The sequence below is a fragment of the Aptenodytes patagonicus genome, chromosome 10 (assembly GCF_965638725.1).
Source record: "Aptenodytes patagonicus chromosome 10, bAptPat1.pri.cur, whole genome shotgun sequence".
Taxonomy (NCBI): domain Eukaryota; kingdom Metazoa; phylum Chordata; class Aves; order Sphenisciformes; family Spheniscidae; genus Aptenodytes; species Aptenodytes patagonicus.
Genome location: NC_134958.1, coordinates 19623773 through 19646523, shown reverse-complemented (window position 1 = coordinate 19646523; position 22751 = coordinate 19623773). Strand labels below are relative to the sequence as shown.

Sequence of the window (22751 nt, the reverse complement as noted above, 5' to 3'; positions counted from 1 at the left end):
ATATTTTTTTTACAGAAGACATGGACCCTATATTTTTGGTTGCTGGAAAATGCTGAATTAAAATGTTTTTCAAAAACGTTGCATCACTAGGGAGCAAATACAGGAAAACATGATGCTGTTGATTTAAACTCTTGAATATTAATCCACTTTTGAGCTTAAAGGATTTTTGGGGTCAGTTGCAATGTATGATGATGCTTTAAGACATTTGTTGAACTTTTGAATATATGAAAATAAAATGCAAATATAAATAAATGTTGAAGCCTCTTTTAATTGATTCTGGTGTAAGCTGAGTGGACAAAAGATCTTTCCATTTTGGTTACTTAAACTACATAGAGTTCTTAGCCTGTGTGGTTGATCATAGACAGATACATGTGGAGTCAAGTTTAGCTTCTGTTGTCATCTTACCGGTTTTATAGATCCAGCTATGGAAATACAGAAGGAAATGTATCTTTACAAGGAATAACTAAAAACATACTGGAATTTTAGTCCTCCCTCCTTAATTTGTTCTCACTAGTTTGTCAGAAACAACTTGAGAAATATACTGTTATACAGAGGCTGAATTCCACAGTAACAGCTGTAAAATGAACCGAAGGTCATCTTATTTTGCTGTGAAGAACATCAAACCAATTTTGGGCCATCCAGTTGCAGGCACTTGCTAAACATTGATCTGAGGTGCATACATTCTGCATCCAGGCAGAGCGTGTATGGCCTTCGTTCTTCCTTATGTTTCCTCACGTTCCTACACAGGAGCTGCACACTTTCCATTAAAACAGATTGTCATGATAAAAAAGGCGGTTGTATTGGCTTAGAGAGTACAAAGCTAATGTGCATTGACATTATGCCTATATAACTGTCTTTGTTCATTTTAACTAATTAAATGTTATTTACAAGTGGAAAGTGTATTTTACGAAGATTTTTTGCACTGACTTAACGTTCTTAGTGGTAGAGGGTAGAGTAGATGTTTGAGATGCATGTAGCATAGGTTAAATTTCAGCATCTCAGTTGACTTCTCTGTGGCGATAGTTGAAATCTCTTGATCCTAGCAATAAATGGTAAGTTTTATTTTGTGACCTAGGAAGACTGTGATAAATGGAGTTTCTGTAAAATCCTGTGTTGATGACCATCGTAATTTTTAAATATAAAAAGCTCGTGGTTGTCAGAGAATGTAACTAGGTTAGTGACCCTGACCAGGCTTTTGTGACTACTGTGCTGCAGCCCTGTGTTTGTTAGAAGTTTCTTGAGTATAAATGGGATCCAGATGCTTTCACTGGCTAGAGTCTTAGGCCAAAGTTCTGGGTACGCACATCCTCTTTCCAACACTTGTTCCCAAGGTTGACACTATATAATCCAACTGCTCTACTATTGCTAATATTGCTAGCTTCTAAACGTTGTCTAGTTGCTTATGAATAACTTCGCAGAATTCCAACGTCAGCGGCACTTTGATTTGTCGGTTCAGACATGAGATGATAGAAGTATAGGAATGTACATATTGCATATTACAACTATACTTAGCTTTGCAGTCCAAAATAAATGCAGAACTAGCTTTAAACCTGATGTGTATATTCCTTGTTTCAGGTTTTTTCATGCTAGAGTTTTCATCTTTAAATGTAACAATGTACGGCTTCCCCAAAGAGAAGAGTAAGCATGGGTATTTTAGGGGCTTCCCATTGGAGTGTTCTGCTGGTAGCTGGTTTTAGATCAGATGTGTGTGATATGACACTGTTACTATGGTAGGTTTCCTACCCAGAGAATTCATGATCTCTGCATTTAATACAAACTGTGTACAGATAAGGTTCTTGAAAAACAATTACGTATTTATCATGTACATGACAATTACAGTTGGAATGTGAATTCTAGCAACCTTACAGCTACTAAATATATACAGGATTATAACAGAAAACATGTATTTAATTCTAGCAGACCACTTCTGTCCTGAAAACTAACATTCATTCAAGCTAGTAACCCAAGTATATTTACCTGTAACTCATAGTTAATGTGTTACATTAGTTAATCAAGCAGGCGGCAAAGTAGGGTGGACAGAAACAGATTGCTTGCTTTCTGACAAATTCATAGCAGGAGAACCAGTAGTTGGCACAGATTTATTCTCATACCCAGTTTGAGGTTGGGTTCCCATTCGTAATACATTATTCATTTCACAATTTTATGTTTTTCTACATGATGTTTTGATGTGTATCCATTTCCCACAAATATGTTGATGTGTCGCTTTGTGAGTCTTGTTGCCTTGAAGCCAGTGTTATTGTGAGCTTGATTTAGGGATAACTGTGAGACTGTCTTCCATGCTGCTTTTTGGAGTCGATGGAATATTGTAAACCTGGTGACATGCTCTAGGAAGTATTCTACTCCAGTTAAACAGCATGTACAGAATAGGAAATCTGAAAAATAGCTAATCAAAAAATTAATGAAGAACTGAAAAAAAAATAGCTAGGAAGCACTTCAGTACTTGATTTGGAAACTTTTTTAACCTCTGTATTCACAGTTTGCCACTTGAGTTGTAGTTGTCTAACAGAAACGTGATGAGTAATTTGATCCATGCTTTCATATGCCTTCTTATTTTGGATGTTGAATAGACATGTCTGTTCAACGCTTCAGAAGCCTGACCTTGAGGTCCATTGAGTATTTGTAACTTGACAGTTTATTTCTAAGGGTCTGGGTCATATGCTGCCGCCTTTAAAGGTACTGTTGCAGGATTTTCACTCTTGAATCAAGTCTGCAGCATGGGATGTAACAGAATGAACATCACTGAACAATTATTAGCACAGAAAGGAAATGAAAGCTGAAGAAATAGTCTGATACTGCAGTGTCAATGTTCCATCTTTTGAGTGGAACAGATGAGACCTTTCAGTGGCTCAGCTTCAGGAGTGAGAATACTGTGAGAGCCTGTCTTTAAAGATCCAGTTCAACGAGGCAACTTTTAAAAAGGCTTTTGAATTGAAAACACCGCTTTGAGTTTTCTTTTCACAGCCCAAAAATTTTCTATTTCTGTTTCAGAAATTGCACATCAGAAAACTGGAAAAAGAGAGCTATCGATACCACTGTGCGCTTCCAAGAGGCAGAAGAGCAAACCTTATTGTTACCAATAGGTATTAAGTTTTGTCTTAGTGTGCTGGCTGACATTGGAGCTTTGAAGTAATTAAGGGGCAGCTAGCTAGCAACTGTGAATACTAGCAACTGATCATCTGTCAGTCTAGTAGTAATTGTGTCATTATGTAGCTAGTATGTAGCTGTTTGACTACCTTCATCTGGTAGAGGCTGGCTTTGAGGAACTGGTTTGAATTAACTGATGACCCTCTAGTATCCAGTTTTAGTAAAATGTTTGGATTTGGAGGGCTGGGTGGGTTTCAATTAAGTTGGCCTGCGGATACTATGCGATATCATAGATCATCTATGAGTCTTAAGGACAAAGTGATTATCTCAGAATATGTATTAAGGAAATATGGTTCCACTGTGAATGAGTGGATACTTTTAATCCACATAGAAAATGCCTTCTCAAACAAATTTCTTCTTGTTTTGTTTTTCTGGCAAAGTTTTAGTCCCAGGGAGAAATTGAGTGTTAACTTTTTTCTTCTGAACAGGAGAGTGATATATGTAAAAGAAGTGGAAATCTTGGGCCATTTAATAACAGAGTGGGGTTACTTATTTGAAGACTTTACATGCTGTCCCTCCTACGAAGCAAATGTCTTAAAAATAACTTTTTTGGTAAGTAAAACATGTAAAATTTTTTTTTTTATTTAACACTACTTAGAGGTCCAAACATGCTCTTAACTTATTTATGGTTCTAACTGCTAACGATGGGACTATGAGACAGGATTTACTTAAGATTTCTTGAAAGTATGAGTTGGGTTGGACAGAGGTGACATTGAAATCTAACCTGAAGTTGACATTCAAGCCATTTCAGTATCAGATTCTGCATTCTTGTTTTGTGAGTCACCTGAAGTACATTTTTGTTCCCCTCTGCAACAGGATCAAAGGATGTTCCAAAGGAAGGACAGTACAGGTTATGAATGTGTAAAGACAGTTCAGCTTCAGGATGAAACTACAGCAAGGGTATATTCTTTCTTTTTTTTTCTTTCATCTTCTTTCCGTATGATATTGTTAACAGTTGTTGAAACTCAGCATGTAAAAAAGATGGTAACGTTCAGAGACTGGTTATAGAATAGTCTGCTGTGCCTGAGGACCGTTTATCATACTTTCATGTTGAAAAATGAGTTCAACCAGGAGAAAGATGACACAAGATAGTCTAAAGCATTCAAGAGAACATACGCAATAATAATTTAAGGTTGAAGTTGCATGGTCTTATGTTTTGTATATTAAAACTCATTAAAGGAAAAAATTCAAATACCTAAAGTACTAGGTAAAGTTCATTATAGTCTCTAGGATTCAACATACCTCTGAATTCTGCTGCCTCCTCATTACTTCAAGATCACTGGACTAACCCAATAAGTGTACCTTATGTGAAAAGGCTTACTTAAATTCCTCCCCCTTCCCAGCCCCACCCTCCCCGCACCTGGGGTTTCTACCATTTATCTCTAAATATTTCTTCATATTGATGCTGGAGAGTCTGATTTATTTTGCGAGCTTTTGTTCTGTGGATGGTTGGGTCTCATAGCTAACTCACACAAGCTGAACTAACAATTCCAGGGTCCTTCAACAATAGAAAAATTTACCTAGGAAACCATGCATCTTGCTGTAGTTTTGTATCAGATGATGGGAAAGGAGGAGTTCTCCCTGGTACCAAAAGTGAAATCGATTAGACCCACAGCATCTTGGAAGCACACTTGAAATTGTAGCTCCAGTAAATGGCAAGTCAGCAGCTAGAATCAGAATAGGGGCCAAATTGCTTCTATTAAATTGATCAAGCCTTCTAAAAGAATGGGTTAGACCAGAAAGGAAAAAAAAAATTGCTATCATTTTGAGGCACTTTTTTTAATCTGCTGGAAGAGTCTATATTATTTCTTCACTGTCTCTTGCCTAAAGAAAAAGTTCCTTCAACTTTTTCTTACAGCATGTCTTCCAAATCACACTTTTGGTTAACTAATTTAAATCCTTTTAGTTTATCTGTATCTTGTTGTCATGGCCAAAGCTGGAACATTGTATACAATGCACAGGCCACACTAGAAGGATACTTCTTTGTGTTTAATTCTCTGTTTTCTGTTACTGCCTAACTACATGTTCCTTTGCTAGTGTTTATGCTGGTATGCATACATTGAAAATAAATTTTTCTGCCCTGAAGTGCAACACTACCCATTTAACTTCCGTGGATTTCTGTTTCTTGAGTTTCAGTATTACTCTTCATTTTGCATCTCCCTTCTTTGCATAGATCCCACTTGTAAAACTATACCAATTTGATAGGAAGACACAAAAAAAGTACGCTTCACAAATAATTGTCACTTCTGTGAAGGCTTCTGTGGTGCCCTTTGTATGTGCATGAAACAAATGTCCTTAAGATCAGATTAAGGTTAGCTGTAGCTTCCTTGTTCTTTCTGTCTCCCCTAAAAAACAAACAAGGGTTTTAGGTTTGCCCTTCTTCAGTCCTCTGAATCTTTCGCTGGCCTCCATGAGTTACCAGAAATCCATAAATGTTTGAAATACTTCAGGTACACCTGATGCATGTTACTTGTCCATCCAGGTAACTTAGTCTTTATTTTAATATTCCTTGTATAAATGAGTTTTACTTTTATTGAAATTGTGGATAAGAAAAGCCCTCAAGCATTTCAAACACTTCAGCTTTCACTAAATGCTGGAATTATTTGGGTAAAATCAGACTGACCATCCAAGCTACCCCAGTACGTTTTGGTTTTTGTTGGTTTTGTTTTCCCCCAGGCATTTACACATATCACATGGACGTTAATTTTCTCACACTAGAGATGTATCACTATGTTAATATTATGTATACACATTTTATTCATAATGTACAGTATGTTTAATGTTAGACAGTTGAGATGTGGGATTTTCTTAACTATTAGATTGTTTGGATTCAGGAATTAAATAAAAATGACTGGTTTAGTTGCACTGCTCTGTTCAGTTAAGTTGTTTGTAATTTTAGGATTATTGTTAGGTTCTATTTCAATGTATCCTTCTGTGGATTTCCGCTAACTATACAGTTTGAGAGTGCTTGTCATTGTAAATATTTTCAAAAGTGCCTGCTGTCATTTATATCTTCTTTTAATTATCGTGAGTGATTCTCTTATGTTTCCAGATAATGATAATGCAAACCTCTTGGTTGGTTGGCCTGAACATAGTCCTCTTCTGAGGCTCTTTACCTCAGACTGAATCTAGTAGTTGTGGGCTCTCAATACTTTTCTATCCATTTTAGAGGAGAAAAAATTGCTTAATTTGATCTGATAGTGAATTTTCCTCAAAAGACCTTATTCTTACAGTATTTAAACTTTTACTATTTTTAGTAGCATCTTACAGAAGAAAACCGCAGACTGCATGCTTTAATTTTCTTTCTTTCAATATGTTGCTTTACAGAGGATTTGTTGTGCCATTCAGGAAGCCCAGGCAACAAGAAAACAACAAAAGTTGGTGAAGCAAGCATCGTTGCAGTTGAAGAAACCACAAATGCTGTCTTGATAATGACAGGATTTGTCGGGTTTGACCTTTGGTATGCAATTTTATCCCTGAAATTGATTAGAAGCACATGGAAACGTTGTGCAGAAAATAAAGATAAAATATCTTAGGTCTTCCTTTGAAGTTAACAGCCATAAACACTTTAAGAAGCTATGCCTCTTTCTAAAACTATGGATTTCATTCTTCTAAAATACGCATTTAAGTTTAAAAATTACAACTTTTGCTAAAATATTTTCCCACTCAGAAATGTTTTTTCTGCCCTTTTTCATGTCAGGAGTTCTTGTAAATGGATTCTAAAATAAAGTGATTATCCAATTTGCACTTTAAGTTTATGGTTTACAGACAGGTTGTAGTAATTGTGGTTCTAGTGTTTTGCAAAATAAAGTACTTATGTTAGTGATTGAAACTAATTAAAAACTTCTATTTTAGACAGCATTCTCTTTAAATTAAGAAAGAAGTGTATACAATTTAGCTACTATAATTTCATCCCTGTCTGTTTAGTATCAGAAAATACTGCACTGGAGCAATGTAAGAATTGAATATGTATGAAAGAAATAGGCTATTGTTGTCTGGAAATGCTTACTTGGGAATGTTGTCACTTATACTGTAAATGAAACTCTGCACCTGAAAAATGGAAAAAATTGTTCACGTGTCATGTGCATGTATATGATTTTGGTTGTATCGCTGTAGCTTAAAGACTCCTCCAGGAGGAACAGCACGCTGGTTTTAGACAGCATTGTATGTCAAAAGCTTAAATCAAAGTAATTAGCTTTCCATATTTCAGTGTATAGTTACTCCACTGGAAGAGTGCCATCTCATTAAACTAAAAGTCAGTTCTGATATAATATTTTTGTTGCAGTTTCTCTTCCTGAAGACTGTTAGCATTCAGTTTAGCAAGATATTTAAGCACATTTAAAGTATGATCCCACAAACTTCATTGAGACAAGTTCCATTCTTAACACTAGGCACATACATAAGTAGCTGTCTGGGTCAAGGGGTATATGAGCAAACAGATTTTAGTTCAGTGATCAGTAAACTAAGAGCTCTTGCTGTCAGTCTTTGGCTCTCGAATAAGATATGAAGTGTCCTTGCAAATACTTACTCTTAAAAATTTGCTCTTTCTAACTTACTTCACTTAGAAAGAATGATTTATGTTTATTTAGTTTTGTACTAGAGAACAGCTATAGATATGAACTCAATAAATAGAAATGGCAATATTCTTGCATAGATCTATTCAATAAGTGGAGCAATCATGAGAACTAGTTCTAGATTTTTAAACTCTCTTTATACTTAAGGGCTGGTGGATTCTATAAATGTACTCTTAACCTGTACCTATGATCTCACCAAAATTAGAAAGCTTAAGATATTTGAAAGTAAGCTGCCAAACACAGAACTTTCAGAGAGCATCTGCAGACATGATTTTATTGCTATTGTATGCACATGGCTATTAATCTGGTTTGCTGTGATTGGAAAAAATGTGGTACAAACTTCAATTCTGTGATATCACCCATTTCCTAGAAAGCTCTGCTCAAACATTAACTAAATTAGCTGTCTAGGTTGTATGTATTTCAAGCCCATGTTTGAAAACAAAGACAATAAATTTTTATATGCAGTTATTTGTGCTATGATTTTAAATGTTGTTGCTTCTAATATACGTTATATGCTGTTGGTTTACCACATGTCACTGGCACTATATGGAAAAAATCATTGGAGTAGTAGTGTACGGCAGAAGAGCTTTCTACAGACCAGCGTTTCCTTCACCTTGTTGTCTGGCATGTAAGGGATGTGTATGTGTACTGTCTCTTAATTCATAGTTGAAAACAGATTTCACTTCAGTCTACTCACAGTGCATGTTTAGATGGTACCATGTGCCTTTTTTGAGATGGAGAATTGGAGCTTAAAACAGTTCTGATGACACGTTTGACTACAGTCTTCTGCCTGATTCAGTTCTGTACTTCCTCATTTTTATTTGTAAGCTTTCTGGCTTGAATTGTAAACAGTAGATATTTTATTTTCTCACTTTATATGTGATTAGGTACAATGAAGTAGCTTCCTATTTAAAATAGTCTGAAGAAGCACTAGGGTTCTATGGAACAATTTTTTTTTATTTTGAAATGCATGTCTTTGCATTTTGGGTTGCTAGCTGAATTTGAACTGGTAGATGGCACTAAAAATTCCAGCTGAAGTAGTAATGAACGACCTTCTTTACCACTTGGATCACGCACTCAAGAGGACATGAGAAAGATCATTTGCTAAGGAATTCCATTTCTTAATAAATGAAGATAGATGTTCGGGACCAATAGGTTTCCAGTGCTTGTCCTGTGCTTTCTTCAGGTGTTCCATTCCGGTTTATGATGTGTCCTTCTGTCTTTGCTCTTGTTTTTTATCCAGCCTTTTGCGTTGCTGCATTCTCTCCAGCTGTAAATGCTGTTGGCTGTACCTAGGCTTTGCTCTCTGACTGTGGCAACTTTCTTTTCCTGTTCCCTTTCTGCCCTTTTCCTTAAGCTGGTGCATCTTCTTGAAGTGCTGGCTGAGGGAGTTAAGGGACAAGGAGGGTCTCTTGTCTAGTTCCTAAGTATATGTCCAGCATAAGAACAACTGCAGAATTAAATCCTGTTTAGATGAACTGTAGGAATGAGGCATTGTTGGGGTGGAGTGCGTTTTCAGACAATCTTTAGTGATGCATTTCAACCAGGTGCTGCAATGCAATGTGAAAGAGCTTTTGCAAAGATTTCAGCTTTTTTTTTAACTGTCTGGCAACGAAGTGATTTCGCATACCTTTAAGACTTCGTGTTTCGATGAAGCTCTAGAGTTTCAGTATTACTGAGCACACAAGTTGGATGAACTGTTGAGATCTTCCTAGACCTTTCCTTACAATGAGCTCCCAGAAGTTTTTGCTGTCTCAAAAGCCAAGTTTTACTGAATATAAGACATGGAATACTAGCTTGTTAATTAGAACTCCAAGCATTTAGGTTGGGCCTGGGTCCCTGCTGTGCTTCAGTTACTCCATTGCTTTCTGGCTCATCATAGCTTTCTCTGGCTCTTCAGAAGCATTTTTTATTTTCTTTTTTTTACAAGGCCTTGGATGGGTGTTTAGTCCTTGCAACTGTTTTCTCAGTCTCTTGCTTGAGCTGTAGCCTCCTTTCTGAAACTCCCTCAGTCCTTTCTGTCATGCCCTCCCTCCACCAGCATGCTCAGTTGCTTCCTAGGTAGAGACCAGTGTGTCCTTCCTCAGTGTAGATCTATCTCAACCTAGTAATCATTTTAAAGGACAGTAGCAGAAAATTATAATAAAATCAAACTGTTTCATGTAAAAATATGTTAATATGCTTTTGCTTATGTTTTTGGAACCATCTAATCCTTTAAAAAAAAAAAAAGACATGAGAACTTTTGGAATAGATAATAGGTATATGTGGTTCTTCACAGGGTGGTGCTATCAATTCCACTTAACTGTGGGCTTTTTTAGGGAGTATTTTACTTTGTATTTTCAAAGTACAACATTTCAGCATGTGAAGCCTTACTAGTCTCCAGATTGGACAGAAATTCAATGAAAATTATCAGTCAGCTTCTTTACCAATTTATTACATGAGCTTGGTCCATTTTGCTGCTAACTGTTCAGAGGGATTTTTTAGGGTATCTTTCAATGGGAATTTTAATTGGATTTTATTCAGACTTTTTCCTCTTAAAAGGACCCTATATTCATGAGGTCTACTACTACCAGTCGTTCTCTACAGAATTACAATAAGCCAACAATTTAATACTACTGAAGTGAACGTTTAAAAGAAGCAAATACCACCCCACCCCCACCACTTAAAAACACTCAGATTGTAGAATCTCCATCCTTGTAGATATTAACAACCTGAGTTGACATGGTCCTGGACAACCTGCTCTAGCTGACTGTGGTTGGACTGTGCAATCTCAAGAGATATATTCCAACCCCAGCTGTTCTGTGATTCTTTTGCAATAAGAAATCTGAAATACCTCCTTCTCCCCCCCGAAAGAAAGAAAAACCCCAAACATGTGAGGTTCTGTGTTTCTTGGGTTAATTTAAATTATACAACTTTACAGCTTTCACCATTGTGTTTAACCATTTTATCATCACTTAAAAGAGTCTGGAAGAATGTTTCATTTATTATAGACACTGAATAGGGAGTGTTTTCGTAGTAAGAGATTAAATAGTTTTAGAGGGGATTAATTGTGAAGTTGAAGGAGGGAATAAATTAAGTAATTCACCTTAACAATCAGGGTACCAATATTTTTATTTCATTGCTGGCAGTAAATATGCTTTTGTTGTAGTAGAGTAACATAGTGATTACTCTAGGTATATCCTAATCTTGGTCTTTGGTTGACAAACAAGGATTATTTATGTAAGAGGATCTTGGGTCACTCAGAGTATTTAAAAATAAAATAAAAAGGATTTAATTTTAAAAGTGAAAACTGACTTGTGAAACCTTTTGAAACTAGCTAGCATCTATTTGACAAAATAATTCTTTCAACAGCTTATAAAGTTGCATTTATTCAAACCTGAGTGTGAAGACATAATTTGAAATGGACGCCAGTGGACTTACCACTTCAAGAGAACTCTTATTATAAGAAAGAAGTGGAGGGATTTGAGAATCAACATATACAACTTCAGGTTCCATCGGAAAAATCAAAGCTTTAGTCTCTTTATTAAAATTTCCTGGACAAAGGTATGCTTTTGAGGGAGAGGACAGTTATCGGTTAAACATGCAATGCCACACAGCACATGAAGGGCAGATTGACGGAAAAAAAATTATTAGACATCTAGATGTAAAATAAAATTTGTTCCAAGTATATGAATATTATTCAGTTTACTAATGATCCTAATGCAATTCCCTTCCTTGAGTTATGAATCTCATTTGCATAATCACTAAGTAACAATGATGCAAATACACAGATCTCCAGACTTTAGCATTTATTATCTCCGTGCTGCAATTTGCTTCTGTTTTGGAGTTTTCAAGATGTTTGTCAGCAACAAAGATGGTAGCTTAATCTAGTCACCTGACTTGTCTGAAGGAGAAAAGCCTAAGTATGAATGGAGAAATAACTCTGAAAAGGAAAGAATTGACCTATCAAAAGGAACATGTGAATTTAAAACTTGATTCAGTTCATTGTATCCTCGCCCTTCCTACAGGTCAGCAAACAAACTTCTACTTTGAAATTATTTTATATTCTTTGTTATTTATTTTAGAGTGAGAATGTTCATTGTCTATCCTGATGTAGTCTTCAGATTGCATTGGGGCGGGGGGGTGAGGGAGGCAGGAGGAACCCCATAATGTTGGCATGGTACGTTGGGAGTTAAGGAAAGCGAAAGGAGGATGGTGATACATCTGTAAAATGGCTAACTCTTTAGAGGTAAAAAATTGGTAAAAAGCTAACTCGATACATTGATATCCTCCTACAAATTCCTTTTACATCAGTAACTGGGAAAATACCTCATCTAGTTATGAAGACAAACTGCAGTACTTGAAAACAACAACTGTTGAATTTTAACAAGGAAAATAAATTTTTGTTTGGATTTCAGTCAGGGAGGCAGAGCCATTCCTAGACACTTTACTGGAGTCAGCAGATGGAACACTGAAAATCCTCTTTATTGATAACATGACAACACTCAAATTCCAGTGTTCATCTTGTGTGTGTGTGTCCACATTGTTTCTAGACTTGCTGTTTATCAAAGGTAAGCACAGTAAGGATGTATAATTCTGAAAAATGCTTGTCGAAAACAAAGACTTGAAAAATAGGGAAGGTGCTTATGCACTCTATAATGTAGCATACTTCTAGGGGTTTGAAACATTTCCCCATCAGGTATGACAAGTTCCTGTCATATATAATCAAAGCCTTATAGGTAAATCACTGAGCTGTACAGGTCCTAGTCTCTGCTCTGATAAATGTGGCCCTGAATCTGCCCTTGACTTAGTTGATATATGAGGACTGTATTGTGCTTATAAAGCTTCCTCTTGTGTTTATTGTCGCCTTCGCCTCTGGCTGTGCTTTCCATTTCCATGCTGGAAAGAAATTTGCCGTTGACTTTTAAAGAGCTATGACATTGGGCTAAGGTGCTCTTAAGGAGTCCAAAAAGATTTCTGCAACTGATCCCATAGGAATGTTGCAGGTTAATGATCAGTAAAAGCAGCACAGGAAGTATCTTGAAGTCAGTAACTTATACTTAAGCAACCCAGCTTTAGACCTCATCCTGTCTTGAAAGGTATATAATCAAATAACAAGAGAAAAATGAAAGTTTAGTATAATGATATTCTGACAAACATATTGGGAAGCAATTGTACACTTGTTTTTAAATTAGAATAGTATCAGTAGGCTTGTCACAGGGATGCCAGTTAGCTAACTTTTTTCTGTACGCTGTTAAGACGTTCTTCATGCTTTAACAGCGCACGAACCTTGAGTAATTGATTACCGATGCTGATAAGCATCAAAAGAATAGATGTTCTCTAAGTTTTTGTGGAATTTTAAAAATAGAACAGCGTATTACTTAAATCAACTTTGAGTTAATTGCAAAGATTTTTTTTAAGTTTGACTCACTGTGGTATAGCAGAAATCGATGTGTGAAATTTGATAGATGGATACGTGTCTAGGTTGCAAATGATGAAATGCTACTGTAAATTGTTGTTTCGGCAGTTACCCACAAGGTGGGGGAATGAAACTTTCTATTTTACTGCTGTTGTCTTACAGCTTTCCTGCCCACCCTCCTCCTGCCTGGATACCATACTGTTAAAATCATCTAATTGATATGGTCAGTGCAGAGCGTAGAGCTATAAATCAGAGACTGTCAGAAGCTTTACAAACTGTAGATCCAAGTCTGAAGTTTTAAAGTGTTGAAAAGGTATAGTACAACATGTTCACATATTATTTCTTACTTGTACTTAGTGTTATAGGAATTGGTGCAGATTTCCATGTGTACAAATTGCTTTAGTGGGTAAATGTTTTAGAGTAAAAGCCTTTCTATGTGGTTTTTACTGAAGTGCTTATTCTGCTAATGCTACTGTTGAATTGCAGAAATTGATCTGAAGATGGCTGTGTAACAGACAGTGTCATATAAGGTATATCCTGTTTTTCTTCTGTGTAGCTAATAAATTCAGAGAGATCTAAGGCAGCCCAAGAAGCCATCTCAGAACTGTTTAACAGGATTGCGTACTTTTTCTTTGCACTGTTTAGCTAAAGCTAATGCCTACTTTATGGTAGATATTACACCTATTTCAAATAGTACTTAAAAACTACCTAAGACTAATACTTGCAAACAAAGCAAAAATTAAAAATAAGCAATACTATTCTGTATTTGGGTCATGACTGCCACTTTTTACTTTAGAGATTGCCACTATGAGCTGCTGCTTAAGAGAACTAGTCTTCACTCAACTTCTATAGTTCAGTTGTAGGAGCCATTCTTACACTTGTGAGCTTCCAGGGCTGTGCAGAATATCATGTATGTTCCTTTGCAGCGTGCAAGAATTGAAGATGTATTAGCTCATTTGCTCTTTTTGAGTCTGTATTGTTGGTTGCAAGCGTCCTTTTCTTTGTCTGCTTTTAGGATCCTTTCCAATTCCTACTTTTTAAAGATTGTCTTGCCAATTCTATGGAAAGAAATACCTAAAACAGGGAGTAGGTAAGGCTATCTAAATGTTTAAAAATAATAATTTGGCCATATCTTTTTACTGGCAAAAAATATTTAATGAGAGAAAATCTTGCTGGGAAGACATACGGGAGAAAAGACAATCTTCATTTGTAGGAGAATTAAACATTTTTAAACGGGTTATTTCTAGTATTATCAGGCGTAGAGTGCTCTCTGTGCTAGCTTCTGAGGGCTGCTCAGTTCCTCCTGCCATCCCTCCCAATTTCCTAACTGTAGCATCTAGGGCTTGCAGGCAGGGGCTGAGAACTGTGGAGAAGAAAGGAAAGAGGGAGAGAAGGCACTTGCTTACTGACAGCACTTGCAACAAGATTGCTGCCTTTCTCCTTTTCTAGTCTCTGCCTAGCTGCTCTCATCCTATCCAGAAGACAAGACTTCGTGACTTTCTGTGTCCCATCTAGTATATCCCGGGTAGCCAGCAAGTAACACATGGAATGTTTTTTTAATTCCCAATTTAGCCTTTTTATTCTTGGAATTCTGCTAGACATCGTGTTCTGGGTTAATATCTGGCCTTTTTCAGGGGAAGCTTCATGACTTCAATGGGCACAAAGGGTAAACTGAGCTGGCTGTGGTGGCACTGACACACTTTAGATATGCTGAGTAACAAATTCTGGATGGCCTCTCATTTCTTTCTAGTAATTTCTGTGGCACCTACCTGACTAATCTAGAGGTATTTGAAAGATTTAGGAGCTTAGAACAAAGGAAGAATGGCGAATAAAAAGTGGAATGGAGAAAACTGGATAGGCCAGTAAACTTGAGAATCACGTTGTGACTCTAGTACTTGCTCCCTGTGATCTGTAGTCACAAGGTTTAAAACCCTAACAATACTTAGCTATTGTAACATTTACATTTGACTCGTAAGAAGTCTTTAAAAGTTTTCTTAGACTGAGATAACACTAATTTCTGTCATAGATAGAGTACATAGAGGATTTCTTCGTTTCCTCTGTAGATGTCTCATAACGTGTTCTGCCTCTAATAGTTGTTTCTTCTGTATTTGCACATTTGCAGTTTTAAATGTAAATTGTACCTGTATGTAGGGCACATATTCTTGATGTTGCAGGTTATCTGTTTCAAGTCTTCAGAATTCTATGCACGTCTTTGAAAATAGATGTAACATTTCTTTACTGAAAGAGTGGTTCAACATTGGAACAGGCTGCCCAGGGAAGTGGTTGAGTCCCCATCCCTGGAAGTATTTAAAAGACGTGTAGATGAGGTGCTTAGGGACATGGTTTAGTGGGCATGGTGGTGTTGGGTTGACGGTTGGACTCGACGATCTTAGAGGTCTCTTCCAACCTTAATGATTCTATGATTCTATATAATAATACGTGGAAGTACTCACAGGGCTACTAACATGATTGGGTTTTGTGCTTTTTTGTGAGAACAAAACTCCATTTCCAGAGCTATCCATCTATTCTTTTGTTTGCCTTCCTACATGGAGGCATATGTAGGAGCCCTCACTAATCTAAGGACTTAGCAAGCTTGTAGACTTGGGAAATACATAACTTTGCTGAAAGCACACTTAGGGCCACGTTTGCAAATAATAAGCATTAAACAATATGGCTAAAGTGGTATTAAAGCCAGTTAGGCAGGCAGTTTTACCAGTGCTGCAGTTCTGGCAAGGAGGCACTGATGTTCATCATGGGTCTACCTTACTCTGTTTCGGTCGCTCTGTGGAACAGGACGTTGTGTCATAATATGAAGCATTTAGCAACTATATTGGTTTGTGGAGTTCAAAAGCAGTCCAAGCCACTCATTCCTGTTTCTGTGCCATGCCCTCAGTTGAGTAAATCTGACTGGCCATCGAACCAAACTCTAAATGAGATCAGGAAACTCATGGGGCTTAACACCAGTGAAACCTGTCAGTGGTGGGACCTAGCAGTCGGAAGAAGTAGTGAGATTGCCACCAAATGATTTGTAGCGTCAAATCACAGACTTAGCTTAAGTAGCTCTTGTTTTATGCCTACTCTTTTGACATGTCATGCTTATGTACATCAGAATGAGAACCTGGAGTTTTTAAAGGTTATTTCTGTTCTTAAGCACAAGGTATACACAATTTATCTATCCTCTTACAACTTTTGGGGAAACTACTCAATTATCCATGTACTTTAGGATTTTGGTTACTGCAATACAGTAGTTAGTTAAGTCAACAACACATGGACAACCTTCCTCCTCTGTTTTGATCATTCACAGCAATCAAAGCATCTGTGTGCTGACTGATTGCTTTTCTCTGTTTTGGTTCACCAAAATAGAAGACAGCCTTACATTTCTCGCCTTGGCAAAAGCTGCACCAAAATTCATGTATCACTGCATGGTGTATGTGTATAGTGTATACCACTGTGTGGTTACAATCCAGTAGACATTAGTATGCTTGACACAGCCTATATTTGATTAATCAGAGGACAGCTATAGAAGACTTTTGTGCTTTAGCTGTTCTTCAGCTTCTTGTAACCGGTAAGGAACATAGATGATGTTTGTTCAAATGCAGACTGCTTGTAAATTCAAATGAGTGGCGTGATTTAATGTTGGGAAGAAACTGAAGCGGTACCAATTGTCTTAACTTTGAGATCAAACAAACAATGGAAGGGTGGGAAATATACATGTTAAATATTACTCTCTGCTTATATATTAAGTACTGTGATACCAACACCTAAACACAATCAACAAAATTATCCAGAGTGGATTAGTTTAGTAAAGGCATATTTCACTTTTCCTACGCTGGATTAATCTTTTGCCAGGTTAACAGTCAGCTGAGTACCTAGAGAGGGTGAGGAAAAGGAGAGGAGGGGAGTGAATGTTCCCTTTGGATGATGGCAAGCTGTGTTAGTTTGTCTGAGCTTCATCCTAAAAGTTAGCAGTGCTGAAGAATTAGTTGAAATTTTTCAATTGAAGCTGCACGCTAAAGATGTGGATTTTCATTTGATCTAAGCTTTTCATTGAAAAATGACAGCTTTCCACAGTGTTCCATTTTTGTTGTCATTGAAGAATTGAGTACTAGAAAAGAAATGTAAGAAAATATTTCAGCTGGAAGCTGAAATACTCTGGTTTTGAAGTGTTAGTGTTGTCTGATATGAGATGTTACTGTTCGGGTGGCTTTATCACCTCTGTTCTTTTCTATATGCTGAGGTCTGTGACCTGTTTCTGGGGCAGGTGAATAATGCTCACATTGGCAGAGTGGAGTCAACAACATGCCCCAAAACCAGAGGCAAGAAGCAAAGAAGGGAGTGTGAAACTCTAGCAGAGAGGCTGTTGGCAGGCAGGCAATTGATAAATCCACCAACAGATACACAAGTGTGTGACACTTTCAAAGACCTATGCCAGATGAGCAACAAATAGACAGTTAAACCTCCAAATCCTTCCAATGACATTGGTCAGACAGATGCCAGTGTGCAATAAATAGGGCATGATTCAGAATCCAGTCACAAGTGTACCTAGTGAAGATAAATTGAAATAAAAGCTTTGCAGGGTGAGACCCCACCTGGAGTCCTGCATCCAGCTCTGGAGCCCTCAGCACAAGAATGACATGGACCTGTTGGAGCGGGTCCAGAGGAGGGCCACGAAATTGATCAGGGGGATGGAACACCTCTCCTGTGAAGAAAGGCTGAGAGAGTTGGGGTTGTTCAGCCTGGAGAAGAGAAGGCTTCGGGGAGCCCTTATTGCAGCCTATCAGTACTTAAAGGGGGCTTATAAAAAAGATGGCAGCAGACTTTTTAGCAGGGCCTGTTGCGACAGGACAAGGGGGAATGGCTTTAAACTAAAAGGGGGTAGATTCAGACTAGATATAAGGAAGAAATTTTTGACGCTGAGGGTGGTGAGACACTGGCCCAGGTTGCCCAGAGAGGTGGTGGATGCCCCATCCCTGGAAACATTCCAGGTCAGGTTGGACGGGGCTCTGAGCAACCTGCTCTAGTTGAAGATGTCCCTGCCCACGGCAGGGGGGTTGGACTAGATGACCTTTAGAGGTCCCTTCCAACCCAAACTATTCTATGATACCTACACATCTGGGGTCAGAGCAGCTATCCACTTGCCACGAGATGATAGTGTTTTCCAAGGAGTTTTGGGAAGAAAGACCTCTTAACATTTCACGTTTATAAATATACAAGGAAAATGGTGTGAGAGCACAGCATGTGTCTGAACTGGGGCCACCTGAATTTCTAGCAGTTCAGTCAAGAGACTTACTGTGCATTTTCAGTGGAACCTGAAATAGATTCATACAAAGCAATACAGGGCAGAATAATAGCATTGTCTTTTCAACACAGATGAATGTTTCTACTCTCAGTTTTTCTTAAGAAAATGTGCTTCTTTTTAAGCACCCAGGTGGAGATCTTAGCATAAGTGAATGCATGCATAATATATTATTCAACTGTTCCACCAGGCCTATTCTATTACAGGTGATAAGGGCTTGGAAATAAAGTCTTCGAGGGGAATGCATTTCCATTTGGGAAAAACCTTTATAATAAAGACGATTACAAACCCTGCTCTTAGCATTCACTCTGGACTAAAACGGGGGAGAGGGGGACCAAAAAAAAAGCCCAATATAGTCTTGCATTTCTTCAGTAAAGTTACAATAAGTGTGGTAAGGGTGGATCATAGGGGAAATTACTTTTATGTTGAAACTTCTAAATGTTAAAAGATATTTGTGTGAGTGATAAAGGTGCTGTATGCTAGTGAGCACTACTTCGTTTGTGTGGTCTGTATTAGAATATAATGATAATGTTAGAATATGAAATTAAGAGAATTTTATGTCTTTAACAATCCTATCAGCTTGTACAAGCTAAGTGACATACAAGATGAGTTAGCTGAGATCTCCAAAGTAGCGCTGACAAGAGTAGTCTATTACGGAGCATAAAAAACAGTTTCTGCTTGGAACATGGGAATGCCGTGAGAGTAGCAGACTTCTGCAACAAAACGTATGGAAGTGATGGTCATTTAAAGGTATCTTAGCCACTTTATAAGCAATAATGTAGCCACTGATCAAAATAATTTAAAGTTTCCTTTCACAGCTGGTTCACTGAGGCATTTGCTTTTCACTGAGAAAGGTTGAGCTGGGGACTGCAATGCTAGTTTGGGATTGTTGTGCAATTACTAATGCTGTCCCAGACTTCTACTGTGTCTTGCAGCAGAGTTCTTACATGCTTTTTAAAGCCTCGCCCTTAAACAATCCAGTTTCCCATCTGGCAAATAGGATTGCAGTGCTTTTGTAACTGACTGGTATTTGATGTTTAAAATTGTGAAGTAATCAAATGTAATTATGTAAATACTGTTAACTGAAGTTAAATCTCTGTTCAAGTGATTCTGTGCATTGACAGTGCAAGTATGTCAGTAACAAAGTATGATAGATACTTGGCGGTCCTTTGATGTTTTATAAACATCAGAAAATATTAATCTCTTTACACACATTCATTTTGGCTGATGCTTGGAGACTAAAGCATGCCAAATAAATTCTGTCTATCTCTTTGTACACCTTGCCTTTCACTTCTGTAACAAGTACTTGGAGAGTTCCTGTGGGGCACTGGAAAATACAATAATAATTGCTGAACAATATTTTAATCAAAATATGTGGATTCACTAAAATCTTAACAATTGCTGGATTATGTCAAACTTGACTTAATATTTTTTTTTTTTACAAGAAATGGGTTTAAATCAGACTGATCGTTTGCTATCCAAACGTCCTACTCATTGCTTGATCAGATCTAGTTCCCTATTATGGCAGCACACAAATCTTGGAAATGCTGTTTTTTGAAATGTGGGTGTTTTCAATCCTAGTGATAAACTTAAGAATTTCTTGCAAAATTGAATGAATGTATTGAGCCAAAACTCTCTGAGAGAGCACACAAATTAAACACACTGGCTTGTTAGCTTTCTGAATAATGTTATGTGAAAAAGTTTAGGAAAGAGAGTTATTGTTGAGTTTTCATAAATGGGATATTTTGTTAATGGGAGGGAAAGCAGATTAATTAAAAGCATAAATATGTTGACACATACTGACTTGAAGGAGAGTTGCTCAGATTCAGTTAAAAACTGAAATCAAAACAAGAGACTTCTTCCTCCCTCTTCTTCCCTCAGCTAAGGATAGTAACATGGTGGTTAGAGCACCAGTCTCCCACATTCCAGGTAACCATACACTGATGAAACCTTTTTCTTTCTTTGATTGTACCATGAAACCTTCAAAACTTAGTGTTTTTGCCCTAATGGGTGATGAAGGAAAAAGTGGAAAAGGTATTAGTGGAACAGGAAATCAGATTTTCTCATAGCTGTGAATCTAAGCTGGATTTTAAGTTCAACTTGGTCCTGTTATGTTGTCCTGTTAAGCCTTAGAAAAAAAATTGTGTGCTGAGTACATCAGTCTTCTCATGATACTGTGGAATGGAGAATACAAGACAATGCTGATTCCTCCTCAAGATATCAGTATTCTAGAGAGGTTGGAGCTATATTTCTCCTGTGTGGGTGTTTGAGCATTTGAATTGGCCATCTGTAGGGACAGCAAACTGCTTAAACTTTGTTTTCTTCTTTGTGAGATATTTCTGTAACAGTCTGAGAATTAAACCAGAGTTCTAATCTACAGAAGAAATTCAGATGGCTAGCCATTCCTTTTTACAAAAGATATAATGCTTATCTGGAGAATTTTCCTAAGAACTTTAGAAGGATTGTAAATAAAGGCAGTGAATGTTTTTAGATTATATTTAAATTCTAAAGTATTTACTTTGTGTGTTCTGAAGTCTACATTGAGTTAGTTAAAATCATAGCTCTACGATAATAAGTAAATTCCTCAAAGATTTTGCACAAAGTTTAAAAAAGCCTTAAACTTTGAAAAACAAAAATTAGCTGATCTGTGTGTTTTACTTGTTTCTATCTTCACTGTTGTCAGTGCTGAACCAGTGAGCACTGTTTATAATACCTCTAATCTGATTCTACTTGCTGAAATTCACTTTCTAAGGCATTTATTTCATATATGCTATAAGAAAATTGGCTTTTGCTCTGATTAGGCATAGATTTCCCAAGACTCTTATTTCTAGTTTGCGATGAAGCTTATAGCATTTGTCTCATGTAGGGTTGCTACAGTTATGTGCTCATTAGTGAGTCATCATGATGTTTAAAAGCTCAATAGCTTGCATAGCCACTGGTTGACTTAAGTTCAAAAGTTTTCGTGAAGGACCCTCAATTACAAAGCTTTCTGCTTTTGACAGTTCAGTATCTATCTCAATTTTCTCTTTCTTTCCAAAGAGACAATGATTTAAGATTCGCTCTAAACATAACATAAATGATCGATGGTAGCTGACAGTTGCCATTGTTTGTTTGTCCAAACAGGTTATATGTGCAGCAAAGTCTGAATAATTAGTCCTGGGTTCCGTTCTCCTTTGGGCTGAAGCTAATTTTGTACACAGTCTTTATTTTTCTTGTTGACCACATAGAAAGGTGTTTTTCAGTGGTTTAAAATCTAGGAAGTATTAGCACTGGCAGTTCTAAGAAAGAAGTTGTGATATGAAGTTCTAACTACCTTGCAAGAAATTAAAACTTTCTCACCCAAAATGAGCCTATGGAGGGGCTGATAATGATACCTGATGATAAAATTACTTAAAAAACAAGTTTTCCTTGGTTTGGTGTTCCTACACACAAGATCCTTGTATTCTGTTTGTATTCTACTCTAGATCACAATGTCTTGGCAGTGGCTCATTTAAGGAAATCCAGAAACATTGAGAAAGCACACAGTTGTCTTTCCTTCTGGTCTATCTTCATTTAAAATTTAAGTACCGTAGAGAAGTGACTGCTGAGTTGTTATTTTTGCCATGATGATTCTGATGAGAAAATATGTTCCTTAGAATGTAGATTCTATGTATTTGAAGAAAGCAGCTAAGCAGAGGAACAAACACACAGGTAGTTTTACATCCATGTTTGAGATCAGATGTTCTCTAAGATTTCTAAAAACCAGGTTTCTAAGTCTATAGAACTAAATAAGAGGTCTGTGCCAGTACCTGGAAGCTTCCATTTCTCATCTAAAAAAGATGTTCACTACTTGTTTCTTAAACCCTTAATTTATGTGTCTTTTTTAATTATATGTGGTTTTGGCCTTGTAATTTTGAATTTAATCTCACTTTTTTCCTTTTCCTGCCTAATAATTAGATCAAGATCAGTGGTACCAATATAATATGGCAGTTTTGGGGGTTTTTTTCTGAAAGGAAAAAACCCAAAACACATGCACGCACACACACACACACCCCCCCCCCCCCAAACCAAACCAAAACCCCTCATGCCTAGCCTGAAGCAGTAAGAGATGGATAACGATTACGTTTAACATACAGTTGTTTCTTTTCATGGAAAACATTGTTTACAGACTGTAATGAAAAATTGAGACTATTCCTTAAGGTTGTTTGCAATGGCCCCATTTTAGCTGCTTTTTTTTCATTCCTCTCTTGTTTATCTGCCATTACATGAACTCTTTCTCTCCATGCTAGTGGACATTCTGGAAAAAGATGAAGTAAAAATTCTATTGGCATTGTTATGA

The 22751-nt window shown here is 37.1% G+C and overlaps 1 protein-coding gene across 2 annotated transcripts in view; it reads left to right on the top strand.

Moving 5' to 3' along the window:
• The window catches only part of VPS13C (vacuolar protein sorting 13 homolog C), a 100390-nt gene extending 92187 nt beyond the window's left edge, over positions 1–8203 (top strand). For both annotated transcript variants that reach the window (XM_076348377.1, XM_076348376.1), the window contains 4 exons: positions 3010–3101; positions 3594–3717; positions 3982–4065; positions 6493–8203. In XM_076348377.1, coding sequence (XP_076204492.1) covers positions 3010–3101; positions 3594–3717; positions 3982–4065; positions 6493–6594 — 402 coding nt within the window. In that variant the 3' untranslated portion in view covers positions 6595–8203. The remainder of the gene's footprint in view (positions 1–3009; positions 3102–3593; positions 3718–3981; positions 4066–6492) is intronic.
• The last annotated feature ends 14548 nt before the right edge of the window (positions 8204–22751 follow it).